The sequence below is a fragment of the Gymnodraco acuticeps genome, unplaced genomic scaffold, assembly GCF_902827175.1.
Source record: "Gymnodraco acuticeps unplaced genomic scaffold, fGymAcu1.1, whole genome shotgun sequence".
Taxonomy (NCBI): domain Eukaryota; kingdom Metazoa; phylum Chordata; class Actinopteri; order Perciformes; family Bathydraconidae; genus Gymnodraco; species Gymnodraco acuticeps.
This window is the reverse complement of record NW_022992053.1, coordinates 1,958,484-1,982,395: the sequence shown is the minus strand read 5'-3', so window position 1 is coordinate 1,982,395 and position 23,912 is coordinate 1,958,484. Positions and strand designations below refer to the sequence as shown.

Genomic DNA, 23,912 nt, shown 5'->3' with positions numbered 1-23,912 from the left:
CTATTTGGGGAGAAATAAATATAATCAAAATGTAAAACTATCCCTATATACATACTTGATACATTTGTAATTGCATGATGCATAAGAACGTTGCTCTCTGTATGGGCTCTGTATTGCGTTGAGTGTAGGCCTCTCAGTGACAGGGGCTCCCATGTGTAGGGAACACATGGAAGTTCATTTCTGACTAAAACAACCACTTGTTCAATGTTAAGAACATGTTAAACATTAAAACAAATAAAAACACTGGTGAGTTAAAAACGTAAACTACTAAGTATGACTTTGTAGGCTAGGCTAAAAAAAACAATTAAAAGAATAATGTAGAGCCGCTAAAAATGATGACATATGTTGCATTTTAAAGTTATAATAAATAAAAACACTCAACCCCTAGAAGTTGAAATTTTGATTACTTTGAAAAATGTGTGACTCAGAAAGTCAAACGTATGACTATAATTATGCAGTCAATGATTACAGGTTACAGCTTTTGAATTCACATTTCAAATAAACTCGACCCCCTTTTCAAACACGACAATAATGCGCATGCGCCAGGCAGTGACGTGTCCACACAGTGTCAAACAGAAGGATGTGAAAATGATCGAAAATTCTCCAGATATACGAACTAACCCTTTCCTCTGTAGCCTGCAGCGGCACTTCGGATAATTTAACCACCGGATAAAGTCGTAGCTAAAGCTTTTAGAGACTAACCGTTCCTCTTTAGTTGAGCTAGGGAAAATAGGTTTAACTCACTTTAGAAGCCGCGACATTGACCATCGAGCTAACTTAGTTAGCGACAGTTGAGCTAGCCGGATCGGTAGTAGTAGCTAAACTAAACTAGCATAGTAACCGGTTTAGTTAACATTAACATGTGACTGATTTAGAGCTGGCAGTGTAAACGTTAGATAGCCTCTCAGGTTAGTTAGTCTCATTCTGTAAGCGTTCACCGCGGGTCCCAGCAGCCGGGCAGCTGGCAGGCAGCGGGGCTGATCCCTGAGCAGCAGAGATGTCTCGGAGGCGGCTGGACAGTCGCAGCGGGCCGGCGGCGGGGCTGCTCTGCGAGTGTCAGACCCCCATCAGCATGGAGCCCATGGAGAGTGTGTATGAATTCACCGGAGAGCTCGGAAGGTGAGTGTGACTGCTGTCCCGGGACTGTGAGGGTCTCTGGGGGGGCTCAGAGGCTCTCCTCTGGGTAGAACGCTGACTGCAGGACGGGAAAAGTGGTTATGTTATGCACTATTACTAAGATTTCTTACGGACGGGATCTATGAATGGGAATATTTGGAATTTTAAATTTGTTGGAATGTTTTAAACATGTGTCTCACTGTAAACATATCGTTAACGGAACAGTTTTCATGACAAATGGACTGTTAGCTCATAACCACAGTCCAGACCGCATTACAATAACATGTATAAGGACCGTGCTGAGGAAAGCCTTTGTAATGCAACATTAACAACAGTTGGACACTGTCATACATTTACAATTGTTGATCTCACTGGTAATTCATTTTACTTTAACTTCTTATTTTATTAATAAATATCTTTATTTCATTATCTTTATTTAATACTTAAGTTGAGCAATTGTCACACAACCCAATTTCCCTCTGGATAGACAAAGTATTTAGATTCTGATTCTGAAAGTATTCCAAAGTGAATCATGTATCGACCCTTGTGCCACTATCCCACGATACAATGTGTTGTGACATCGTTTCAAATGACACTCCTTTTCTGTATTATTGCAACTGAGTGTTCAGACTAAACTGGGTCACCAAACTAGGTTACATTGTCACTACAGATTAACACAGCATCCAACATGAGAGTAACAAAGCTACAACTGCCACATTTCACATGAACAACAGAAACCTTTAACAGAAGCCTGAACAACATAGAGAATAACCTGTCCTTTCTCTAACCACTTCTAATAATATAATGTCTGTATGTGCATGCATGGCTTGCACAGATCAAGTCATTCAATGCACAGACTTCAGCTGATGTTGGACTCTGGACTGTAAGCTTAACCACTGTACATACGCGCCTTGCCGTGCCAGGGACCTGACTTCATCGTGCTACAATAGACCTTTGTCATGGGTGTCACTGTGTGTTATTCATTGTGTGTTATGCACTTTGTGTTTGCCATGGCAACATCTGACGGTGGATGATCATATCCTAAGATCTCTGTGGTGTGTTTAAAGTAATGTGTCATGCAGCATACTTGATCATTCTTATTACGACACAGGGGGAAGGACACGAGCACATGTGGGAACTAAACTTTAGAAAGAAGAAATGGTACAGCCACTTACATGTATGTGTTTGTAATTCGACAAAACAGGAAGTTCTGATGTACAATACTTTAGAACATGATGAGGGCTGTTCTATTTCTGCGTTACCTTGTTGAAGGAAAGTGATGTTCCCCCTGAGTCTCGATACAACATTGGCTTTCATAAACACTGATCCTTATCAGTGAAACATGTCACAAAACATGTTTCCTTGTTAGGCTGCAACTTTTAAGAACTTGAACTTGAACTTGCATTATTAGTATTTTCTATATGAACATTGTCTGAAATGACTATTTTACAGTATGTGAGAAGAGTCAGCTGTAGTGCTTAAAAGACAGAAACAGAATGAAATCACTCTTGCCGATTGTTTACTACTATGGGGGGGGGGGTCTCAGATGCCCTCCTTAACATTAGTACGCACCTTTTAGAAAGAGCCCTGATTGGAAAAAAAGGCTCTGTTATTGAAGCAGTGCCAAACGTCAAAGTCTGCAGCCCACCAGCTGGTTAGCATAGCATCTGGTAAGTTAAGAGTGTTTGAGGCAGGGGCTGAACACAGGGCATGCCAGAAACACAGCTTAACAACTGAGTGGTTTAAGTGGACGTAAAGACTGGATAAAGGGCTATATAAATGCAGTCCATTGGAATATAAGCCATAACCACATGATAAGCAGATGTTTCATGGGGGCCATCTTCCACTATTTCAAAAAAGGTACCTTTCATGAGGAGTATTTCAAAAAACCTATAAACAGTTGTTTATTGGCAAGAGGAAATAGTCGTGAGGACATCATCAGTGGTTATAAGTTAATGACAGGAGGCATGACGTTTGACAGGTGTGGCATTTACTGGTAAGGGAGAGTCGGAATATGACTCAGTTGCATAATGGGACTTAACTCATAGAAACCTTAAGTCTGAATATGTTCCGCTCTGCTCTTTAGATTTGCCCCTCTTTTTGTTCTTATTTTTAAATCTGTCCCTATAGCACATCTTCACTGAAGTGTAAGACCGTGCATTAACGCCAAGATCTGTGTTAGATACAAAAGGCTGTGTGTCATTAACCCTGAACACCATCCGTTTGTGGGCCTAACCCTGCTTGAAATTTCAAAAAATACTTTACACCGCTATGCTGCCATAAATCATCACAAAATATAATAACTTTGATAACTCAACATACGTCCACTTTCTGCTTCCCAGGGGAAAGTTTGCGGTGGTGAAGCGATGTGTGGAGAAGGCCACGGGGAAAGTGTTTGCTGCCAAGTTCCTCCGGAAGAGGAGGCGAGGTCGTGACTGCCGGGCCGAGGTCATCCACGAGATGGCGGTTCTGGAGACGGCCCGCAACAACGCCCGCGTGGTCAACCTGCACGCTGCGTACGAGACGGACCACGACATCGTCCTCATGCTGGAATAGTGAGTTCACTACACAACCAGTGACACTTAAAAGGAAATGTATGGTACATCAGATTAGTCTGACCCTGGATACATGTTCCTACCAAAAACAAGCAAACAGCATGTTTCAATCCTAAGGAGCTGCCACGCTCTCATATTGTTTATGTAATGCTCAGAACAGGTTTATCAGGACTTATTTGTTTTGAGACTAAAGCTCTGATGACTGTTCAGTTTGAGCTGAAACTCCAGCTCTGGTAGACCTGAGTAAACATCCTCATAGGCATCAGGGCCTGACCTCTTGACCTTCACCAAAGCTTTATCATTCTTCCTCTCCTGTGTCTATGAGCTCAAACCAGATGAACACAGGGTTTGGACGGGATCATCTCAAAATCAAAAGGTTCCATCTGTGAACCGAGTTGGGGGTTAGGAAGGTAGTTCCTTTTGCTTTCAGGATCATTTCTTAGTGTTTGTTATTGTTATACTCTTTTTGGGAAATAATTCACCAAACTGTTGTTTTAAAAGTAATGAAGGAAGTAAGCGTATCCTTGCAGAACAATGTTTTTCACCTTTTCAGATCATACAGAAAGAATCGTAGACATAGAACTGGAGCGGCAGAACTTCAACAAAAGGGTTGTTTTATAAGTGAATTGCTCAGATTTTCTAACCACACCTTAATACTTGTTGTTGGAGACACTGTAATCCCTTCCTGAGCAGAGGCGGCTTTAACCATTCACTTTGTTTGTTCTAGACGCCTGGGCAGCTCAATGAGGGCTAAGAAAATACCAAATTAGAAAGTTGAATAACCGGAAATGTTATCAAATCAGGTGGCCCTTGTACTCGGTGTAACATTGTAGGGCTTACTGTCAACTTCAGCTCTCTTACCTACAGCGAGTCAGCAGGAAGGAGGTGGCCTTTTGACTCAATAACACTCTGAAACCAGGCCTCCCTGCACTCCATGAAAACTGTATATTCCTGTTTCTCCTGTGTAAAGTGCATCACATACAAGTAAGCATAAAGTGCAGTGAGCCGGTCACTGTAGCAGAAAGAACCCTTTCAGGCTCCCGAATCACCCTGAAGGGGTTCTTTTGTCATTGTTGATCGGCTCACTGCACTTTATCCCGCTTATTACATGCCGACTTGCTACATAATTCAATAAACTCACACAATATATTGATTCTAACTTGATGTTATTCATTTATAACTGACAGCAACGCATCTTAAAATAAGGGGAGCACTGATCGAGGTTTGCTGTAACTGTCCAAGTCTGTCTGTTCAGTGTCTTCCACTAACAAGTCCTGAAACACTGCCAGAGCCCGTACCGTGTTCCCTTTACTTCCTGTCTGCCTTCTTCTTCTGTTCCCTTTAGTGTTTACTTCCTGTCTGCCTTCTTCTTCTGTTCCCTTTAGTGTTTACTTCCTGTCTGTCTTCTTCTTCTGTTCCCTTTAGTGTTTACTTCCTGTCTGCCTTCTTCTGTTCCCTTTAGTGTTTACTTCCTGTCTGCCTTCTTCTTCTGTTCCCTTTAGTGTTTACTTCCTGTCTGTCTTCTTCTTCTGTTCCCTTTCATGTTTACTTCCTGTCTGTCTTCTTCTTCTGTTCCCTTTAGTGTTTACTTCCTGTCTGCCTTCTTCTTCTGTTCCCTTTAGTGTTTACTTCCTGTCTGTCTTCTTCTTCTGTTCCCTTTCATGTTTACTTCCTGTCTGTCTTCTTCTTCTGTTCCCTTTAGTGTTTACTTCCTGTCTGTCTTCTTCTTCTGTTCCCTTTCATGTTTACTTCCTGTCTGTCTTCTTCTGCTGTTCCCTTTAGTGTTTACTTCCTGTCTGCCTTCTTCTTCTGTTCCCCTTAGTGTTTACTTCCTGTCTGCCTTCTTCTTCTGTTCCCTTTAGTGTTTACTTCCTGTCTGTCTTCTTCTTCTGTTCCCTTTAGTGTTTACTTCCTGTCTGTCTTCTTCTTCTGTTCCCCTTAGTGTTTACTTTCTGTCTGTCTTCTTCTTCTGTTCCCTTTCGTGTTTACTTCCTGTCTGTCTTCTTCTGCTGTTCCCTTTAGTGTTTACTTCCTGTCTGCCTTCTTCTGCTGTTCCCTTTAGTGTTTACTTCCTGTCTGCCTTCTTCTTCCAATATGGTCTAGCTGCGGCCGCGGCCAGTACACGGCGGTACACGATGGTACACGACACGCCCACCTGACACTACGGTGGCTGAGAGGCATGGCAGATGAAAAGCGAATTGACGACAACTACGCCGCCTACGGTGGAGACCGTACATGGCATGTTATTGTAGCATTTTAAGCAACTAAATTAATAACCTATCCGTTTTAAGCAACTATTAGGCGTTTTAAGCAACTAAATTAATAACCTATCCGTTTTAAGCAACTATTAGGCAAATCAATTAATAACCTATCCGTTTGAGAACCCCTTGGAACCCCTTATCCCATTTTGATGGTTGACATCTCATTTGAACAGTGAAAGCCAGAATATTGTAAAAAGGCTTACCAATGATGTATTAATAATAGGATATATATAGCGCCTTTCATGAGACCCAAGGTCCCTTTAAAAAGAAGAACAGGAGTAGAAACAAACATAACAAAAGGCAGTCAGACAAAACAACAAATAGATTTGGGGCCAAAGGCCTTGGCAGACAGATGGGACTTGAGGGCCCTTTTGAAGGCATCAAGCGTGGGGATGTTGCAGATCTCCGCAGGGAGAGCGTTCCAGAGAGTGGGGGCTGCCATACTGAAGGCTCTGTCCCCGAAGGATCGCAGGTTGGTGCGGGGGGCCAGAGTCTGAAGACCGCAGGTTCCGGGGTAGAGCATGTGGGAATTGTATTGATTGAGCCAGTGTTTCATCGTGTACTTTCAACTGCAGTATATGGTCAGGCAAGTTCAGCATTCACTGTGATGTATATAAAATATGACACTGATACCGTTTTCCTCAATGAACATTTATTGAACAGAACATCAAATGGAAAATCAGAGCTGGTCAACTTAAAAAAATATTGAATAAATAATAAACTCCTCGGAATCTTTCACAAGTCCTTCAGCCTTTGGTGCGCTTCCTCACTCATGTTCTTGGCGAGGTCATGAGAACAAAGTTCCATCTTACTGATAAGACTAGATGGTATAAAGAAGTCATATGTAATATTATAAAATCACATGCATCAGGGGTTGTACACTTTAATGTGTCCATTCACTAACCGACTCTTTAGGAAGGAAGCTGTAAGGCCTCTTGTTATAGGAGTGGTCCTCATCAGTGTCCAGGGGCATCTGTAGACAGTCAACCATTATTTTGACAGTGCTTTACATGCACGGTTTAACTCCTCCAAAAATGATCCAGGCTCGATTCAGAATGACACAGTACCACACAAAACAAATGTTGCATGTACCATAAGTTCTATGTAGTATGTGTTTTAGGAGTAGTAACCCATTCTGAAACAGGCACACAGGGTCAGAGATACGTTGAGCGATACACTGACCATGGTGCTGCTTGCATGCGTCCTTTTACGACCGATCCTGAATGTACGTGGGACATTGTCGCTAAGGGTCGCCCTGCCTTCCTCACTATAGTGAGCAAACTTCTTTCCATACCTGCAATTAAGACACATTTTCTTCACCAGAAGGTTGAATTTTAGAGCCAGGTGTCCCCCCCAAATCTTCTTGATAATACAATTACAAATTCAAATGTTTTTGTAGCACTGCAGCATACCCTTCCAGTCCAAAGTTTTCCACCAGGATAACACACCACCACCTTCTCAGGAGAGACATGTCATGCTAAAGAAAGAGCATCAATTTTCATTAAGTTTGTTATAGCATTTTAATGTGACTTCTTTCCTTAATACTTACAATGCTGAAGTCAAAGCTGGCCTCCATGGCAAAATACCAGGCATACTGTAATGAGAATTTTATTAGCACATGCAAGACATAATGTACACGTGACGGCTGGGTGTGACCCGGTCCTTTCACAAAATGGACACTGGAAGGTGTCCGAGTCCAATTTGTTGAGCTCTGGGCGTGCTCCATCACGGAGTGTTGTGTTGTTTGTCTATAGGTGAATACAATAGAATACACTTTAAGTGACTTTAATATTGGAAATAGTTAACTCCTTAAACAAGCAGCAATGGACTGGCCTGTATAATCCTATGGGACAAAGCTGGTCATACTTCCTCACTTTCAGAAGGTAACCCTTTAATGCACAAAACAACCTCTAGATTTCACTGTGGTTCGAACAGAAAGCCCTTCAGCTAGTTTAAATGTCAGGCCTACAGCATAAACCCCATCTAAAAACAGAGGCTCTGTCCTAATTACCTGATTGCATCCACCTGGGTTACTTGGCTCTACCCAATAACTACCATTTAACTTTAAACCACACTTAAAATAATAATTATACATATTTACATGTCTACAGTATAGGAGCTAATACATGTTTTCAATAAAAAACATTCAAATGTGAAAGACACCTTCAATTCATATTTAAAACTTACATAAAATCAGATTCTTGTAAAAATTAGAGTACATGCATGTTCAGTTAGCATATATGCTAAGTTAACTGAACGTCGAGCATGTCAAGCTAAGATATATATATATATATATATAGCAAAATAAACACAATTACACTGCGCTAAACAGCCACATCGACAAACAAACGAGAACCTAAATAGTATGTAATTATATCTAAAACCACAATACGTTAAGTACCTGTACTCGGTGCGCCATGTTGTTTGTTGTCTGTAAACCTCACGTGTTGGGCGTGCTCTCTTCTGACCATATTTGGAAGTACAACTTTTCGCGGCCGCAGCTAGACCCTTCTCAGCCACCGTAGTGTCGTATCAGGTGGGCGTGTCGTGTACCATCGTGTACTGGCCACGGCCGCAGCTAGACCCTTCTCTCTTCTTCTGTTCCCTTTAGTGTTTACTTCCTGTCTGTCTTCTTCTTCTGTTCCCCTTAGTGTTTACTTCCTGTCTGTCTTCTTCTTCTGTTCCCTTTCGTGTTTACTTCCTGTCTGTCTTCTTCTTCTGTTCCCCTTAGTGTTTACTTCCTGTCTGTCTTCTTCTTCTGTTCCCTTTCTTGTTTACTTCCTGTCTGTCTTCTTCTGCTGTTCCCTTTAGTGTTTACTTCCTGTCTGCTTTCTTCTTCTGTTCCCCTTAGTGTTTACTTCCTGTCTGTCTTCTTCTTCTGTTCCCTTTCATGGTTACTTCCTGTCTGTCTACTTCTTCTGTTCCCTTTAGTGTTTACTTCCTGTCTGTCTTCTTCTTCTGTTCCCTTTAGTGTTTACTTCCTGTCTGTCTTCTTCTGATTTCTCTGTCGCCAAGCTCTGAGTCTTTTAACCTCTTTCCTTTCTTGTTTTCTTCTTCGGGTGTCTTTTTCGTTCCTTACTAGAGACAGTTCTGCCGTAACAAATCCAAATTTAAAAATGAATATTGCATTGTGTTTTCTGATGAGTAAAAGGTATGTTTCCTTTAGTCACATACCGTAGATAAGAATTGGGTATTCAACTGAGGCATGTTACAAACAACATTGAATGTAACAAACCTGCCTGGTGTTTACGCTCCTCGGACATGATGCTAGAGGAGTGTGTGATGTGTGTACCTGTGTGTTGAAGTGCGGCCGGTGGAGAGATATTTGACCACTGTATGTCTGAGGAGCTGCTGCCAGAAGCCCAGATCACCAGACTCATCAGACAGACTCTGGAGGGGGTCCATCACCTGCACCAGAGCAGCCTGGTGCACCTGGACCTGAAGGTCTGCACACACTCTCTCACACACACACACACACACACACACACACACACACACACACACACACACACACACACACACACACACACACACACACACACACACACACACACACACACACACACACGAAGAAGCCTTGCGCAGGGCAAAGCTCAGCCGCACACTGTAACATCATTATGAAGGCATTGTGATGGTCTTTGTAAAGCAGCTTCAGTTTACAAAGTGCGTTGACTGACAAAGCACACGATGGAATAAAGGCCAAATAACAAGAGAAATGTAAACAGTGAAGCTTACAACAGCGACACAAAACAAAGGTTAGACACATGGTAGAGACAAGACAAACTATGATGAAAGATTTAAAAAAAGGAAATCAGATTTCAAGAAAAGAATGAATAAAAAGCAATTAAAAGACATCGCAAAAAAGAAACGATATAGCAATAGGATTGAAAAGAGGTAAGTGATTCTGTAAAGAAGGCAATGTCACTACACCCTGTAATCTGTACTGAGGCAGCTCACCTGAACACGCAGCAGCTGCCCAGGGCTTCACATGGTTCATGCATGTGTGGAGCCTGCGTTTCTGAGATCAGCTGGTCCTTCACACCCTTACCCAGTTAACAATTAGGCTGAATTACATACTTAAAAAATAAGGAATCTAAGCATTATTAATAAACAAAATAAAAAAACATCAGCTTACTTTAATCAGGCGCAACTGGAATAAATGATATCAAATATAACGATGCACCATCAGTTTCTGCGTTTGTCATAAGGGTTCATACATTTGTTTTCAAATCAAATCTATCCATACAAATATGAAACTCTAGGAAGGACATGGAGACTCTTGACGTATGAAATGACTGTCACTACAAGTCAAAGATCTGTCAACTCAAAGTGTTGTGACAGAATGAAGTGATAATGTCTTCAGGAGTAATGGTTGTAGAGCAGGGGCGCCCAATAGGTCGATCGCAGCAATCACACATCTCATAAAGCACATACTGAATGTGGAATCAGCTTTCATTGATAATAGCAGTGTTGACACAGTGTCATATGGTCAGTGTGCTCTCAGCACTTGTATAAATAATGTTCAGAACGGTAAACACACGTTACTGAGTACAGGTTCAAAGAGTTATAGTCTGTTATGTAATGCTCTGCATGCTGTTCACCTCTGCGCCTCGTTCTCCCTCAGCCGCAGAACATCCTGTTGACCTGCCTCTCTCCTCCGGGCGACATAAAGATCGTAGACTTCGGCCTGGCCCGCAGGCTGGGAGCGGTCGGAGAGCTCCGAGAGATCCTGGGAACGCCGGAGTATGTGGGTAAGCTGATGATGGTGAACACGCTCAGACCGGAGCAGAAGTTTTTCCCTGTACGATGTGAGGGTCTAAGGACAGAGGGTGTCGTTTTTCCTCACACTGATATTCTGAACAATCTGTGCTGTTAAACATCCACAGGTTCACAGAACATGTCAGATTTGACAGGTGAAACAGATAATGTCAACATTAGAAGAATGGAGCATAGTAAAAGTCATAGTGTTATAAAAAGTATGTATTGTCCTCACGTAGACCACAGAGCCCTGCTGTCATTGTCTGTAAGCGACCAGGTCCTAGATCAGCTGTAAAGGGACTCCCTACTTTATACAACTGAAACGGCTCCTCTCTCAAATAATGGCTGAGAGCTTCAACAGGCATACATTCTATCACACCATTTGATTGCATCTCACTGGGTAATATCTATGATTGATCTGAAATGGAAGTTCTTTGCTGTATTAGTTGTGAAACAGTGAGTGTGTCTTTGGGTCTCAGAGGATCAGCAGGGTGTGAGGAACAGGTTCCAGGTTCACAAACCCTGCTGTCAATCTATTTCACTCATTCAGCCCTGTGTGACTTTAATTGTTGTTTTGAATAACAACAAAGACACAACAGAAATATAAGACGTCAGTAGTGGTGACAAAAACAACAGCGGGTATGAAATGAAACAAGATATTACAAACCGGAGACATTCTTGTAATATTGAATGACGACAGACTTTTTGCTTCATGTCTTTCTTCAGCTCCAGAGATCCTGAACTATGAGCCCATCACAACTGCCACCGACCTGTGGTGAGTGGCAGACACTTTGTGACCAATGAAATACCATCATTTTACCTTTCAACAAAATGTCTTCAAACTAAAATGAAGGTTATCCATTACAGTGTAAAACCACACGCCTCTAAGTAGCTCTGCTAAAGCTAATGGCTGTTTACACGTTGGATCATTATTTTAATAGTCGCCTTTGTTCTCACGTTGGCCAAAGTTATGAAAATAGGACTTTTTATAGAGTGAATGAGCCACAGCTCCTCCACATGCTCTGACTCTTCTCCATGTGTTCCTCAGGAGTGTGGGGGTGATCACCTACATGCTCGTGACGGGCGAGTCTCCGTTTGTCGGTGACGACAAGCAGGAGACGTACCTGAACGTATCACAGGTGAACGTGGACTACAGCATGGAGGCCTTCTCCAGAGTGTCCGAGCTCGCTGTGGACTTCATCCGCAAGCTGCTGGTCAAAACGCCAGAGTGAGTGAGCTCAGCTCAGACACAAAGATGAGGGCATTTTCCACAAGGTGGAAAAATACCCCAGGGTAACATCCAAGTTAAACTGAGAGGGTATTACAGGATTCTTGCCCAATAATGCCAAAAAGATACCCTCTACCTTGAACGTGGTTCTCCAGGTCCTTCGGTCCCTTGGTGTCACTTTGAACATACTGCAGGTGTTAGTGTTACATGGTGCTTTCTCCACATCGTCTCCTGTAAACAACCCATTTATTCACTTTGCGTTGACAAATGAACACGACCAAATGAAAGTAAATAAAGCACATCTAAGTCTTTCTGTTCCTATGGACCTGCTACATGTTGTGGAGAAAACATACAAACATAAACAACATCAAATATTTCTCTTTACTTTCTCTTGGTCATGTCTTTAGTGGCATTTCATGTTTTCTATAACTAACCGAATAACTAACCCTGTACTGAAGGTGACTGTTTGTCCCCCCCCCCAGGGACAGGCCCACCGCTGCAGAGTGTATGAGCCACCCCTGGCTGTGGCAGCTGTGTCTGAGCCCCGAGCCCGCATCCACCCGCTCTGTTCGGGAGAGAAGCTGCGGCACCAAGTGGGGGGCCCCAGCCGAGGACCCCGAGGACAAGGAGAACTTCCTGGAGTCGCCCCACTCGCACGCTAAAAAGTTTCGCTTCGACGAGGAAAGGCCCGCCGCTGGAGACGGTGACTTTTGAAAAGTAAAAGGTGGAAACAGGAGGAATGCAGGCGGGGGCCTCTTCCTGTGAGCTTTTAAATCATTTTAAACCTCCAGAAAACCAGCTGTCTGTCACCATTCTAAGTACTTAAATTGTGTTTATATTTCACTAATAGCTCAATTCCATGATGGACCTTTCAGACCAAAGATAACCAGCTACATCTTGAGATCCATCACTGATAAAAAGTGTGACAATTGTACAGAAGGTTTAACCTTAAGTATTTCAAACCTTTCCTAATAATCATGTAGCTGTTGTCAGCCCCCTCTGTGTCAGTGTCTGGCTGCTCCTGTGCTGATGGGGGCTAGTGGGGACTGTTTCTAGGGAAATCTATGCAACTCTTATGTCGTGCATTTTCAAATCTATTTTCTCCATAAAGCATTTAATAGCGCTCTGCCTTAAAGTGGGAAGTGAAAAGTGTTCCTAGTCACTGCAGCTTCAGCAGAAAGGTGATATTCAGATAAGCACCAGTGTAAAGGGGAAGGCTGACCTTATCTGCATTATAGGAAGCCCTTTGACTTTGGTTACATGTGATTCAAGTCCCTAAAACATGCTGCTGTCGATAACTACACACTGTTTTGAAGCTGCTTGGACTTTAAACAGAACCAGCAGGATAACACGCATGCATTACATTCCATATGTTTGGGTTGAAATGAAGCTCAGGTTTGTAGATAAAACTCATTATTATTAAGTCCAACAATAGCATAGGTCCCTCCCAAAGACCTGAACGGCTTCCACTTGAAATCCACTTTTTTACTGCTTCAAAGAAGGGCTGAACATGAGCAATAATGACTCGGCATTCCTGTTTATCCTGACATAGAAAGTTCAAACTAGCGGCTGAGAGAACAGTGAGTCATGCAGCCGTTCACACACCACGCCCGCACATACTCACATCACTTCCTCAGCTGCGAAGTTCCTCTCTGTTAGCCGGAGACACGCGACTTCAGCACTTACCTCATCAGCACACGTATTGAAGTGATGAGCCCAAAGGCCAGCCATCACTGAAGCTGTGCTCTGCAGCCCCTCCAAGCCATTCACTTTCCTTCATGACGCCAGCGCTCAATGTATTCCTGTTCACTCATCTCAGGGCATGCTGCGCTCTCTCTGCTCACTTTGTTTTCTTAATGTTATTCTTATAGGCCTATTATTATTATTATTATTATTATTATTTATGTGCTGGACTCATATTTTTATGTAAATAATGTGCTCATGTGTCTTATTAGGAAGTGTGAGAGGATGATGGTGTTATTTAAAACGAGCTGTTCCAGTGTGATGAAAGAATACATAGTTTGACTGCAGTGAGTTGGGAAGATGGAAGTGAAGGACAGATTGTTAAGGTGGTAACCAGGAAGTAAAGCGAGAGGAGGTCAGGAGGAAGACTGGAAATATGTGTATAGTTCTGGGGTATTCCTAATGAAGTTGTGATAAGTGTAAAGATGTATGTAGGGATGATTTGGGTTTTAGAAAGAGATGTGAGATCTGAGGTGCAGCTGCTCCTCCACTCAAACATGCGTCCTCTGTTCCGAGGTGCCAAAGCCAATGAGAGCTCATTGTGTTGTTTGTTGTCGTCACCAGCTGGTACCATGGCCTGTGTGTGGGAGGGTGTCTCCAGCCACAGCCATGCTGTCATTCTTCACAAACTGGAGCACACCACACTGTTAAAGTGTTCCTCTGGACGGGTATTTGATCCTCAGAGGTGGATGGTTCCATTCGGGCTGGTTGGAAGGATTTCCTCCAGACAGCTGGGAAATCATTCTGAGTTTATACAAGAGCCAGAGCTCTTCTGATACTGTAACAGGAAACAAGCTTGAATCTGAATTCATCTGAAATATAAACTTTTCTAATACCTCAAGTTGGAAAAAAGTGATTTGAAACAGGAAGTGTGTGTGTGTGCTGAATGACACTGGGTTACACTCAAAAACAGCCACAAAGACATGTTCCAGATGTTTATTTTGCATTTTATATTTGTTCTTTTATGTATGAGCATTCTGATTGCATCTGAAATGACAAAAAAAAGACATAACCCTTATTGTTTCCTATTCTGATCAACTGCAGGCTCATATGTAGGCATCTCAAAGCAAACTGAATCGCTCATTAAAGGTTGTAGAACACATCTGACTGTCTCTGTCTGTTTCTTGCCTCGAGTCCACCATACTTCCACCTCACTGCTGCCCCCTGCTGGAACTGTCCTGTATGAAGCTACACCATCTGTGGTGTTCAACAGTGACTAACATATTATATATTAGCAACCAGGACACAATATCATGGTGACAGTGAATACCAATTAGCAAGCAGAGGATTATTAAGGAGTTACTTTGGTTGGTCAATAACTTCAAAGATAATGGAATCTCCTTGCATCCACATTGTAAGTAGTAAACACAATGGAATGGTCTGAAGTGACACTCAGCTGAATGAGTGGTCAGCGTAGTGCAAAGAAGCTTACAGAGGTCATATCCACTGGAAAACATAGTACAGAATACATTCAAACCTATTTGATTTGAATGAAAAGCTTGTGGCTATGATTCAACAGTTCGTTTAGCCATGAAAAAAAAATCATTGATGAGATAGTTTGGTATTTTGTGAGGATAAGATCCATCGAATAGACAGCATGTGAACCTGCTCTGTTTATAATTCAAATAAAACACGTACAATTCAAAAGTTTGTCATTAAAGAGCCGGCTGTGAAAGTCTAAGAATACTGCTTCACGGAGTTCCTTGTCAAAGTCGAAGACAACAGCTGACAACATCTCCCGTCTACGTGCACACGGTCATCAGCAGATGGACTTTAAAGCTTGCTGAATGATCATGAGAGGTGAGGGAAAGCTCCAGAACAGAAAGTAACTGGAATGTCATTTTTAAACAAAAACATATGATTATTGGTGAACAATACATCGTATGCATCAAACTACAGGACAGACAACAGAACTTTCTCAAACTAGTTGACCAAGTAAGGCCCAGCATTTAAACGGAAGTCAAGAATCCCTACAATTAAAGTCTCAAAAAGACACTTCATGTACACCTGAGAAGATAACATTGCTCATAAACAACAACAATCATTCATGTTGGAACCAAACTCTACTCCAAATCAGATGTGCATTCTTGGTTGGGGGGTTCAACAGAAGAAAGGACGAACAGCAGCAGGTGCCAGGAGCAGCTAATAGGACTCTCACAAGCTAAAGTAAACTCAGAACTCCTGGATGACCCTGAAGTGGCTCTGGATGGAGGGGGGCTCGCCCTCAAAGTGCAGCTTCTTGCTGGGACAGGCCCCAAACTCTTCCAGGGTTTTGATGAAGAGCGCGTGCTCGCGGCCCACCCAGGCCCGCATGGGGTCGCACACCTCGTAGGGGGTGACGTGAGCGTGAAGGGACACCCTGCTGGAGGCCAGCTCCTTCAGCACCCGCTTGTTGGTCACCCAGGTCTCACTGCCCCCCGGGTGCCCCCCATCCAGCCAGTACATGTCAGAGACGCTCTTCACAAAGTGAGACATATCGGGGTCGGCACGGGCCCCCGCCAGCTCGTACGCAACCTGGTTGAGCACCACGCATCCTTTGCTGAATCCCACCAGTGTGAGGGAGAACCCTGAGGGGACGCCGTCAGCCCCCCCCTGTGGCTGCAGCGGGTCTGGCAGGTTGGCTCGCTGCATGCCGTGACTCAGCAGGGCCCTGCAACATCACAAACAGAGCTGAGTCAGCACAACACTCTCAGCCTGCAGTAACCTGTAGTGTGGAGCCTGTCAGAGAGACACAAGGAGGATGAAAGCCTCTTTAATGGTCACAAATACATGCACAGGGCGACTGTGGCTGTGAGGGGGTGCGGTCGTCTTTCAACCAGGAGGTTGTGGGTTCGCTCCCAGCCATGCAGTCACCATGTCGATGTATCCTTGAGCAAGATACTTAACCCTGAGTTGCTCCCGATGGCATGGCCAACGGTGTGTGAATGTGTGTGAATGTTAGGTCCTAGAGTAAGATACACTGCTCTGGGTGAATGTTAGGTCCTAGAGTAAGGTACACTGCTCTGGGTGAATGTTAGGTCCTAGAGTAAGATACACTGCTCTGGGTGAATGTTAGGTCCTAGAGTAAGATACACTGCTCTGGGTGAATGTTAGGTCCTAGAGTAAGATACACTGCTCTGGGTGAATGTTAGGTCCTAGAGTAAGATACACTGCTCTGTGTGAATGTTAGGTCCTAGAGTAAGGTACACTGCTCTGTGTGAATGTTAGGGTCCTAGAGTAAGATACACTGCTCTGGGTGAATGTTAGGTCCTAGAGTAAGATACACTGCTCTGGGTGAATGTTTAGGTCCTAGAGTAAGATACACTGCTCTGGGTGAATGTTAGGTCCTAGAGTAAGATACACTGCTCTGGGTGAATGTTAGGTCCTAGAGTAAGGTACACTGCTCTGGGGTGAATGTTAGTCCTAGAGTAAGGTACACTGCTCTGGGTGAATGTTAGGTCCTAGAGTAAGGTACACTGCTCTGGGGTGAATGTTAGGTCCTAGAGTAAGGTACACTGCTCTGGGTGAATGTTAGGTCCTAGAGGTAAGATACACTGCTCTGGGTGAATGTTAGGTCCTAGAGTAAGGTACACTGCTCTGGGTGAATGTTAGGTCCTAAGAGTAAGATACACTGCTCTGGGTGAATGTTAGGTTCCTAGAGTAAGATACACTGCTCTGGGTGAATGTTAGGTCCTAGAGTAAGGTACACTGCTCTGTGTGAATGTTAGGTCCTAGAGTAAGGTACACTGCTCTGTGTGAATGTTAGGTCCTAGAGTAAGGTACACTGCTCTGTGTGAATGTTAGGTCCTAGAGTAAGATACACTGCTCTGGGTGAATGTTAGGTCCTAGAGTAAGGTACACTGCTCTGGGTGAATGTTAGGTCCTAGAGTAAGGTACACTGCTCTGGGTGAATGTTAGGTCCTAGAGTAAGGTACACTGCTCTGGGTGAATGTTAGGTCCTAGAGTAAGGTACACTGCTCTGTGTGAATGTTAGGTCCTAGAGTAAGGTACACTGCTCTGGGTGAATGTTAGGTCCTAGAGTAAGATACACTGCTCTGGGTGAATGTTAGGTCCTAGAGTAAGATACACTGCTCTGGGTGAATGTTAGGTCCTAGAGTAAGATACACTGCTCTGGGTGAATGTTAGGTCCTAGAGTAAGGGTACACTGCTCTGGGTGAATGTTAGGTCCTAGAGTAAGATACACTGCTCTGGGTGAATGTTAGGGTCCTAGAGTAAGATACACTGCTCTGGGTGAATGTTAGGTCCTAGAGTAAGATACACTGCTCTGGGTGAATGTTAGGTCCTAGAGTAAGATACACTGCTCTGGGTGAATGTTAGGTCCTAGAGTAAGATACACTGCTCTGGGTGAATGTTAGGTCCTAGAGTAAGATACACTGCTCTGGGTGAATGTTAGGTCCTAGAGTAAGGTACACTGCTCTGTGTGAATGTTAGGTCCTAGAGTAAGATACACTGCTCTGGGTGAATGTTAGGTCCTAGAGTAAGGTACACTGCTCTGGGTGAATGTTAGGTCCTAGAGTAAGGTACACTGCTCTGGGTGAATGTTAGGTCCTAGAGTAAGGTACACTGCTCTGTGTGAATGTTAGGTCCTAGAGTAAGGTACACTGCTCTGGGTGAATGTTAGGTCCTAGAGTAAGGTACACTGCTCTGGGTGAATGTTAGGTCCTAGAGTAAGATACACTGCTCTGGGTGAATGTTAGGTCCTAGAGTAAGATACACTGCTCTGTGTGAATGTTAGGTCCTAGAGTAAGATACACTGCTCTGGGTGAATGTTAGGTCCTAGAGTAAGGTACACTGCTCTGGGTGAATGTTAGGTCCTAGAGTAAGATACACTGCTCTGGGTGAATGTTAGGTCCTAGAGTAAGATACACTGCTCTGGGTTGAATGTTAGGTCCTAGAGTAAGATACACTGCTCTGGGTGAATGTTAGGTCCTAGAGTAAGATACACTGCTCTGGGTGAATGTTAGGTCCTAGAGTAAGGTACACTGCTCTGGGTGAATGTTAGGTCCTAGAGTAAGGTACACTGCTCTGTGTGAATGTTAGGTCCTAGAGTAAGGTACACTGCTCTGGGTGAATGTTTAGGTCCTAGAGTAAGGTACACCTGCTCTGGGTGAATGTTAGGTCCTAGAGTAAGGTACACTGCTCTGGGTGAATGTTAGGTCCTAGAGTAAGGTACACTGCTCTGGGTGAATGTTAGGTCCTAGAGTAAGGTACACTGCTCTGGGTGAATGTTAGGTCCTAGAGTAAGGTACACTGCTCTGGGTGAATGTTAGGTCCTAGAGTAAGATACACTGCTCTGTGTGAATGTTAGGTCCTAGAGTAAGGTACACTGCTCTGGGTGAATGTTAGGTCCTAGAGTAAGGTACACTGCTCTGGGTGAATGTTAGGTCCTAGAGTAAGGTACACTGCTCTGGGTGAATGTTAGGTCCTAGAGTAAGATACACTGCTCTGGGTGAATGTTAGGTCCTAGAGTAAGATACACTGCTCTGTGTGAATGTTAGGTCCTAGAGTAAGATACACTGCTCTGGGTGAATGTTAGGTCCTAGAGTAAGGTACACTGCTCTGGGTGAATGTTAGGTCCTAGAGTAAGGTACACTGCTCTGGGTGAATGTTAGGTCCTAGAGTAAGGTACACTGCTCTGGGTGAATGTTAGGTCCTAGAGTAAGGTACACTGCTCTGGGTGAATGTTAGGTCCTAGAGTAAGATACACTGCTCTGTGTGAATGTTAGGTCCTAGAGTAAGATACACTGCTCTGTGTGAATGTTAGGTCCTAGAGTAAGGTACACTGCTCTGTGTGAATGTTAGGTCCTAGAGTAAGGTACACTGCTCTGGGTGAATGTTAGGTCCTAGAGTAAGGTACACTGCTCTGGGTGAATGTTAGGTCCTAGAGTAAGGTACACTGCTCTGGGTGAATGTTAGGTCCTAGAGTAAGATACACTGCTCTGTGTGAATGTTAGGTCCTAGAGTAAGGTACACTGCTCTGGGTGAATGTTAGGTCCTAGAGTAAGGTACACTGCTCTGTGTGAATGTTAGGTCCTAGAGTAAGGTACACTGCTCTGGGTGAATGACATGTGCTTTGAGGGGTCTTAAAGACTGGATAAAGCGCTATATAAGTACAGTCCATTTACCATTTGACCTCTGCATTTCAACCCATCCTAGTGCTAGGAGCTGTAGTGTGTGCTACATGTTGGCTCAGCCTGAGTCCACATCAGCGTCTTGTCAATAGTTTCTAGTGAGCGCCGTCACAAGCAGCCACGGAAAAACGTGGAGCTTCTGAGCGCTTTGAGCTGGAAATACTTTTACGTTTGAAGAAAAGTGCAGGTAATATCAGTGTAGGAATTGGAGGAGAAGCTAGTTTTGACCGTGTCTTTCAGACGGAAACGATATCAAATAAGTGTAAGAGCAAGAATCTTGCAATTTGTTATTATTATGTGGAAGAACAATGTCAAACAGAAATATTCTTTCTGATGAATGGCTGGGAGGAGGCTCCAGCTCCCCGTCAGCCCCCCCTACAGAAACAGACGCTCTGTGGACCCAGGGCCGGATCTGATGGGAGAACAGAAGATTATGAAGACAAACAGACCTGAGGTGACGGAAGGATCCACAGTCAGCAGAGTAGGGCCCGTGCTCGGGGGCCCCGAACATGTTGCTGTCCACGAAGTTCACATAGCAGCTGAACTTGTGGAGGTGCATGCGTGAGGCCCGCACCACCCAGACGTGTCGGTCGGGGAAGCGGCGACCCAGAGTGAGGGCCACCTGCTCCAGACTCCAGGAGAGCCACGGGGCCCCGTCAGGCTGCAGGGACATCTCCTCCTGGAAGTTCTGCACACAACACACAGAGAGAGGCTGGACACACTGAAACACATCACATGCTCTGCACTGTGTCCAACACTACAGGGACCACTGCCTCCATCACACTGGCAGCCTCACATGAGCTCAGAGTCCACAGCTCTGCAAGAACTAAATAGTGCCATTACCTAAACGTGTGTGTGTGTGTGTGTGTGTGTGTGTGTGTGTGTGTGTGTGTGTCTCTCTAGAAGACAGCAGGAATCTCCAAAGCAAGTTTATATGAGTTGAGTTTGGAAATGGAAGGAGACTGTCAAGTTAGCCCTGTTGCTGTTTTACGTTAAGTGTATGCACTTGGTATTACGGTAAGAGCGGGTAATTGACCTTCTGTTGAACGTAGAGGCAATTTCTTGAATAAGTCGTCAATCAGCTGGTGAATAATAAATAAATGCATCCAAATAAGTACAACACAATGAACCCATGGAGTCAAGAAGAGGACATAACACCTGCATTTTAGTTGTGTGAATAACCAACAATTGTAGGTCAAACATAGGACTCAATCTGATGACACCTATAAGGAGTCACATGATGCGTGCAAGGTTTTCACATCAGAAACACTCATGCCATTACCTAGAAACACATATTTCAGCATCAGTGAGCCATATAGTAGCACATGAAAGAAATACACCAGGACATCAATTGTATCTTCAATAATATACTATAATAACTAAATCAGATCAAATACATATTTCTTAGTAAATCAGCCCGTTGTTATTGTGTGGCTTCATAAACTCAAGTCCACGATTCAAACATTAGTGGGTGGAGTGCTGGAATGTAACTACATGTACTCAACACTGCACTAAAGTACACATTCAAAGTACTTTGCTTTTACTTGATTGAGTATCATCATTTTGGACAGTATACTACCACAGTTTTACTTCACACATTCACACTTTCAAGTCAAAACCAAGTGTCCCCAACGTTGACCATTGTGACTGATTGTGATGTGTTGAAAACCGTTATAATAAAATATACTATTTGAAATCATTTTCACAATTCTGAAAACATTGCCTGCAACGTCTCTGTTAGTTGTTGGTTGAGTGATAAGAACTATGATGAACTCAACACCACGTGGGAACGCACAGCAGTTAAGCTCTTCTGGCAGACCATCCCTGACAACCTCTCCCTGTTGCTGCATGCCTCTTCTTCCACCCTTTGTTTACTAGGAGACATTTCCAATGTGAACACCAACGTTCCATCAAGTAGAACTCTGTCCATAGCCCTAATCATTGCCAAACCAACTATCCTCATGATTCGGAAGTCACGACATAAAAGCAATATCACAATTTGGAGAAAGCTGCTAATGGGTTCAATGGAAACAACAAACCACTGATTTTGATGCAATCGGGAACGCATTCATTGATACATTTCAATCATAATCCTCAATCAGCCACCACCCCTTTCTACTTCTTTAAGGTCATGCTACTATTTATATGCCCCCCCCTTCCTGGGATATATGACTATTATATTGTTACTCATTTCATTTGAATTATAATTGTGTCATGTATTACTCTCTGTTTGTCTAATCCCCCAGGCGCATGCACACAGGGAAGAAACACTTCACGATGATGTTTAATGTAAGCCATATGCACAGGATATTAGTGAATCGAGAGCCAATGACTGCCTAATCTGCATCAGAGTGTGGGTGCTAATCTGTTCAACTTTACGCACAAACCGAGGTAGTATGAGTCATAACATCTTCCAGTAAAAAAGATCCTGCTTTGGCTTCAATGTCTGAATCTACTATCATTTCAATATGTTGTGATGTTTCTTACATTGTTTTGCATTTGAAGTAACATGAAAACTCTCCCTTTGAGGCAGGAGCCATGCAGTCTTCATCAATATGTGTGTTCTTTGGATAATCTCTCTTCCTGTGAACATTCACCTCTCTGTATGTCATCCAGCTGAGGCTCAGTCACACAAGCAACGCAGCCATGCAGCTTCAGAGCGCACACACACACACACACACAACCACACACACACACACACACACACACACACACACACACACACACACACACACACACACACACACACACACACACACACACACACACACACACACACCACACACACACACACACACACACACACACACACACACACACACACACACACACACACACACACACACACACACACACACACACACACGTATATTTAGTTATTTGTCTTGTATACTTGTAAATGCTCCTTATTGTCTTCAGTGTATATGTGACACTGTACGTGTATGCACTTGTCTTGTAACTCCTATATCGCTAAATAAAAAATAAAAAGTGACTAAAATCACTCAGTTAGGCCAGCCATCACCTCTCTGTTGGATAGCCTGAGGTCACCACACACTGCTTATAGTATGTGTCTAACCTCCATCCCACTCACTTGGATATCCCCGTGAAAAAACACCACATGGCTGTTGCCTCTCCCCTCCCCCGGCTCAGTGGCAGCTTCGGGCCGGAGCAGCAGCAGGTCGTTCACTCGGCTCGGCTCGGCTCCGGGTACCGCCAATAGCTTCTGGAGCCTCTGCTCCGGGCTCCCCGGGGGTTCAGAGGGTGTCATGGTTGATACAGAGGACATCGTTTTTGCCACAGATAATAGAGTGAACCTAACTATCAACGCTAGCATGGACTCTAAATAAGAATCGGATTTGTTGTCCTCTCTGCAGTCATTCCATGGTGCGGCTGTCAGCTAGCTAACAGATCACTGTCACTGTTAGCATCTCGTTATCTGCTGCTAACGTCAAAACAAGGCGCCTGTAAGTAGCTGTAGCCGAAATGCTTATAATTTCACACTATTCTATATCCGCTGGCAGTCCTTTGCAGTTCCAGAATCTCCCTATAATATACTTAATTCTGACAGTAATGGGTAGTTTTGTCCACGCAGAGGCGCTGTTTATCAGACAGCCAGCAAAGCCAGAGCTAACTGCCAGCAAACCGCTAGCACTTCTGCGCACGTCTTTTTTTTCCTGATTTCAAAGATAGGTTAGTGTGTCGAGATCATATACTCCTATCGACTTCCGTTTGGACTATTCAGTCAACCACAACAGACCATTCAGTCAGTCGAAGGCTATCATTGAATAAATATGAAACAAATATAAACATAAATATTACATAAAACATTTCAAGCAACAGCAGGAAACAACACACTCTATCATCATTTATTAATGTCTTTCGGGAACCATTTATATAAAAAAAGAAAGTAAGCCAATGTAAGCATAACATTCCTCTAAGAAAATTAGAAAGACATCCATATGAACAATATTCTTAACGGTATAAACATAAACGTATGCATATATCAAACAATAGGCCTACAAAATAATTCACAAAATCGAGCAAAGAAAAAACAATTAGGCTTTATTGACAGTGACATCATGGTGCAAAATGGCATTGTCCAACCCATTAGGTTGGAAAC

The 23,912-nt window shown here is 43.5% G+C and overlaps 2 protein-coding genes across 2 annotated transcripts; one reads left to right on the top strand and one right to left on the bottom strand.

Moving 5' to 3' along the window:
• Positions 1 to 559: 559 nt before the first annotated feature.
• On the top strand, positions 560 to 14,763 carry stk17b (serine/threonine kinase 17b (apoptosis-inducing)). The gene is made up of 7 exons (XM_034202031.1): positions 560 to 1,119; positions 3,459 to 3,671; positions 9,238 to 9,376; positions 10,557 to 10,683; positions 11,417 to 11,465; positions 11,739 to 11,918; positions 12,401 to 14,763. The coding sequence occupies exons 1-7, from the start codon at positions 998 to 1,000 to the stop codon at positions 12,630 to 12,632; spliced, it is 1,062 nt and encodes a 353-aa protein (XP_034057922.1). The 5' UTR covers positions 560 to 997; the 3' UTR covers positions 12,633 to 14,763.
• cunh2orf69 (chromosome unknown C2orf69 homolog) lies at positions 14,584 to 23,454 on the bottom strand. The gene is made up of 3 exons (XM_034202033.1): positions 22,884 to 23,454; positions 20,242 to 20,480; positions 14,584 to 16,311 (listed from the first exon to the last, which is right to left on the bottom strand). The coding sequence occupies exons 1-3, from the start codon at positions 23,124 to 23,126 to the stop codon at positions 15,834 to 15,836; spliced, it is 960 nt and encodes a 319-aa protein (XP_034057924.1). The 5' UTR covers positions 23,127 to 23,454; the 3' UTR covers positions 14,584 to 15,833.
• Positions 23,455 to 23,912: the final 458 nt, after the last annotated feature.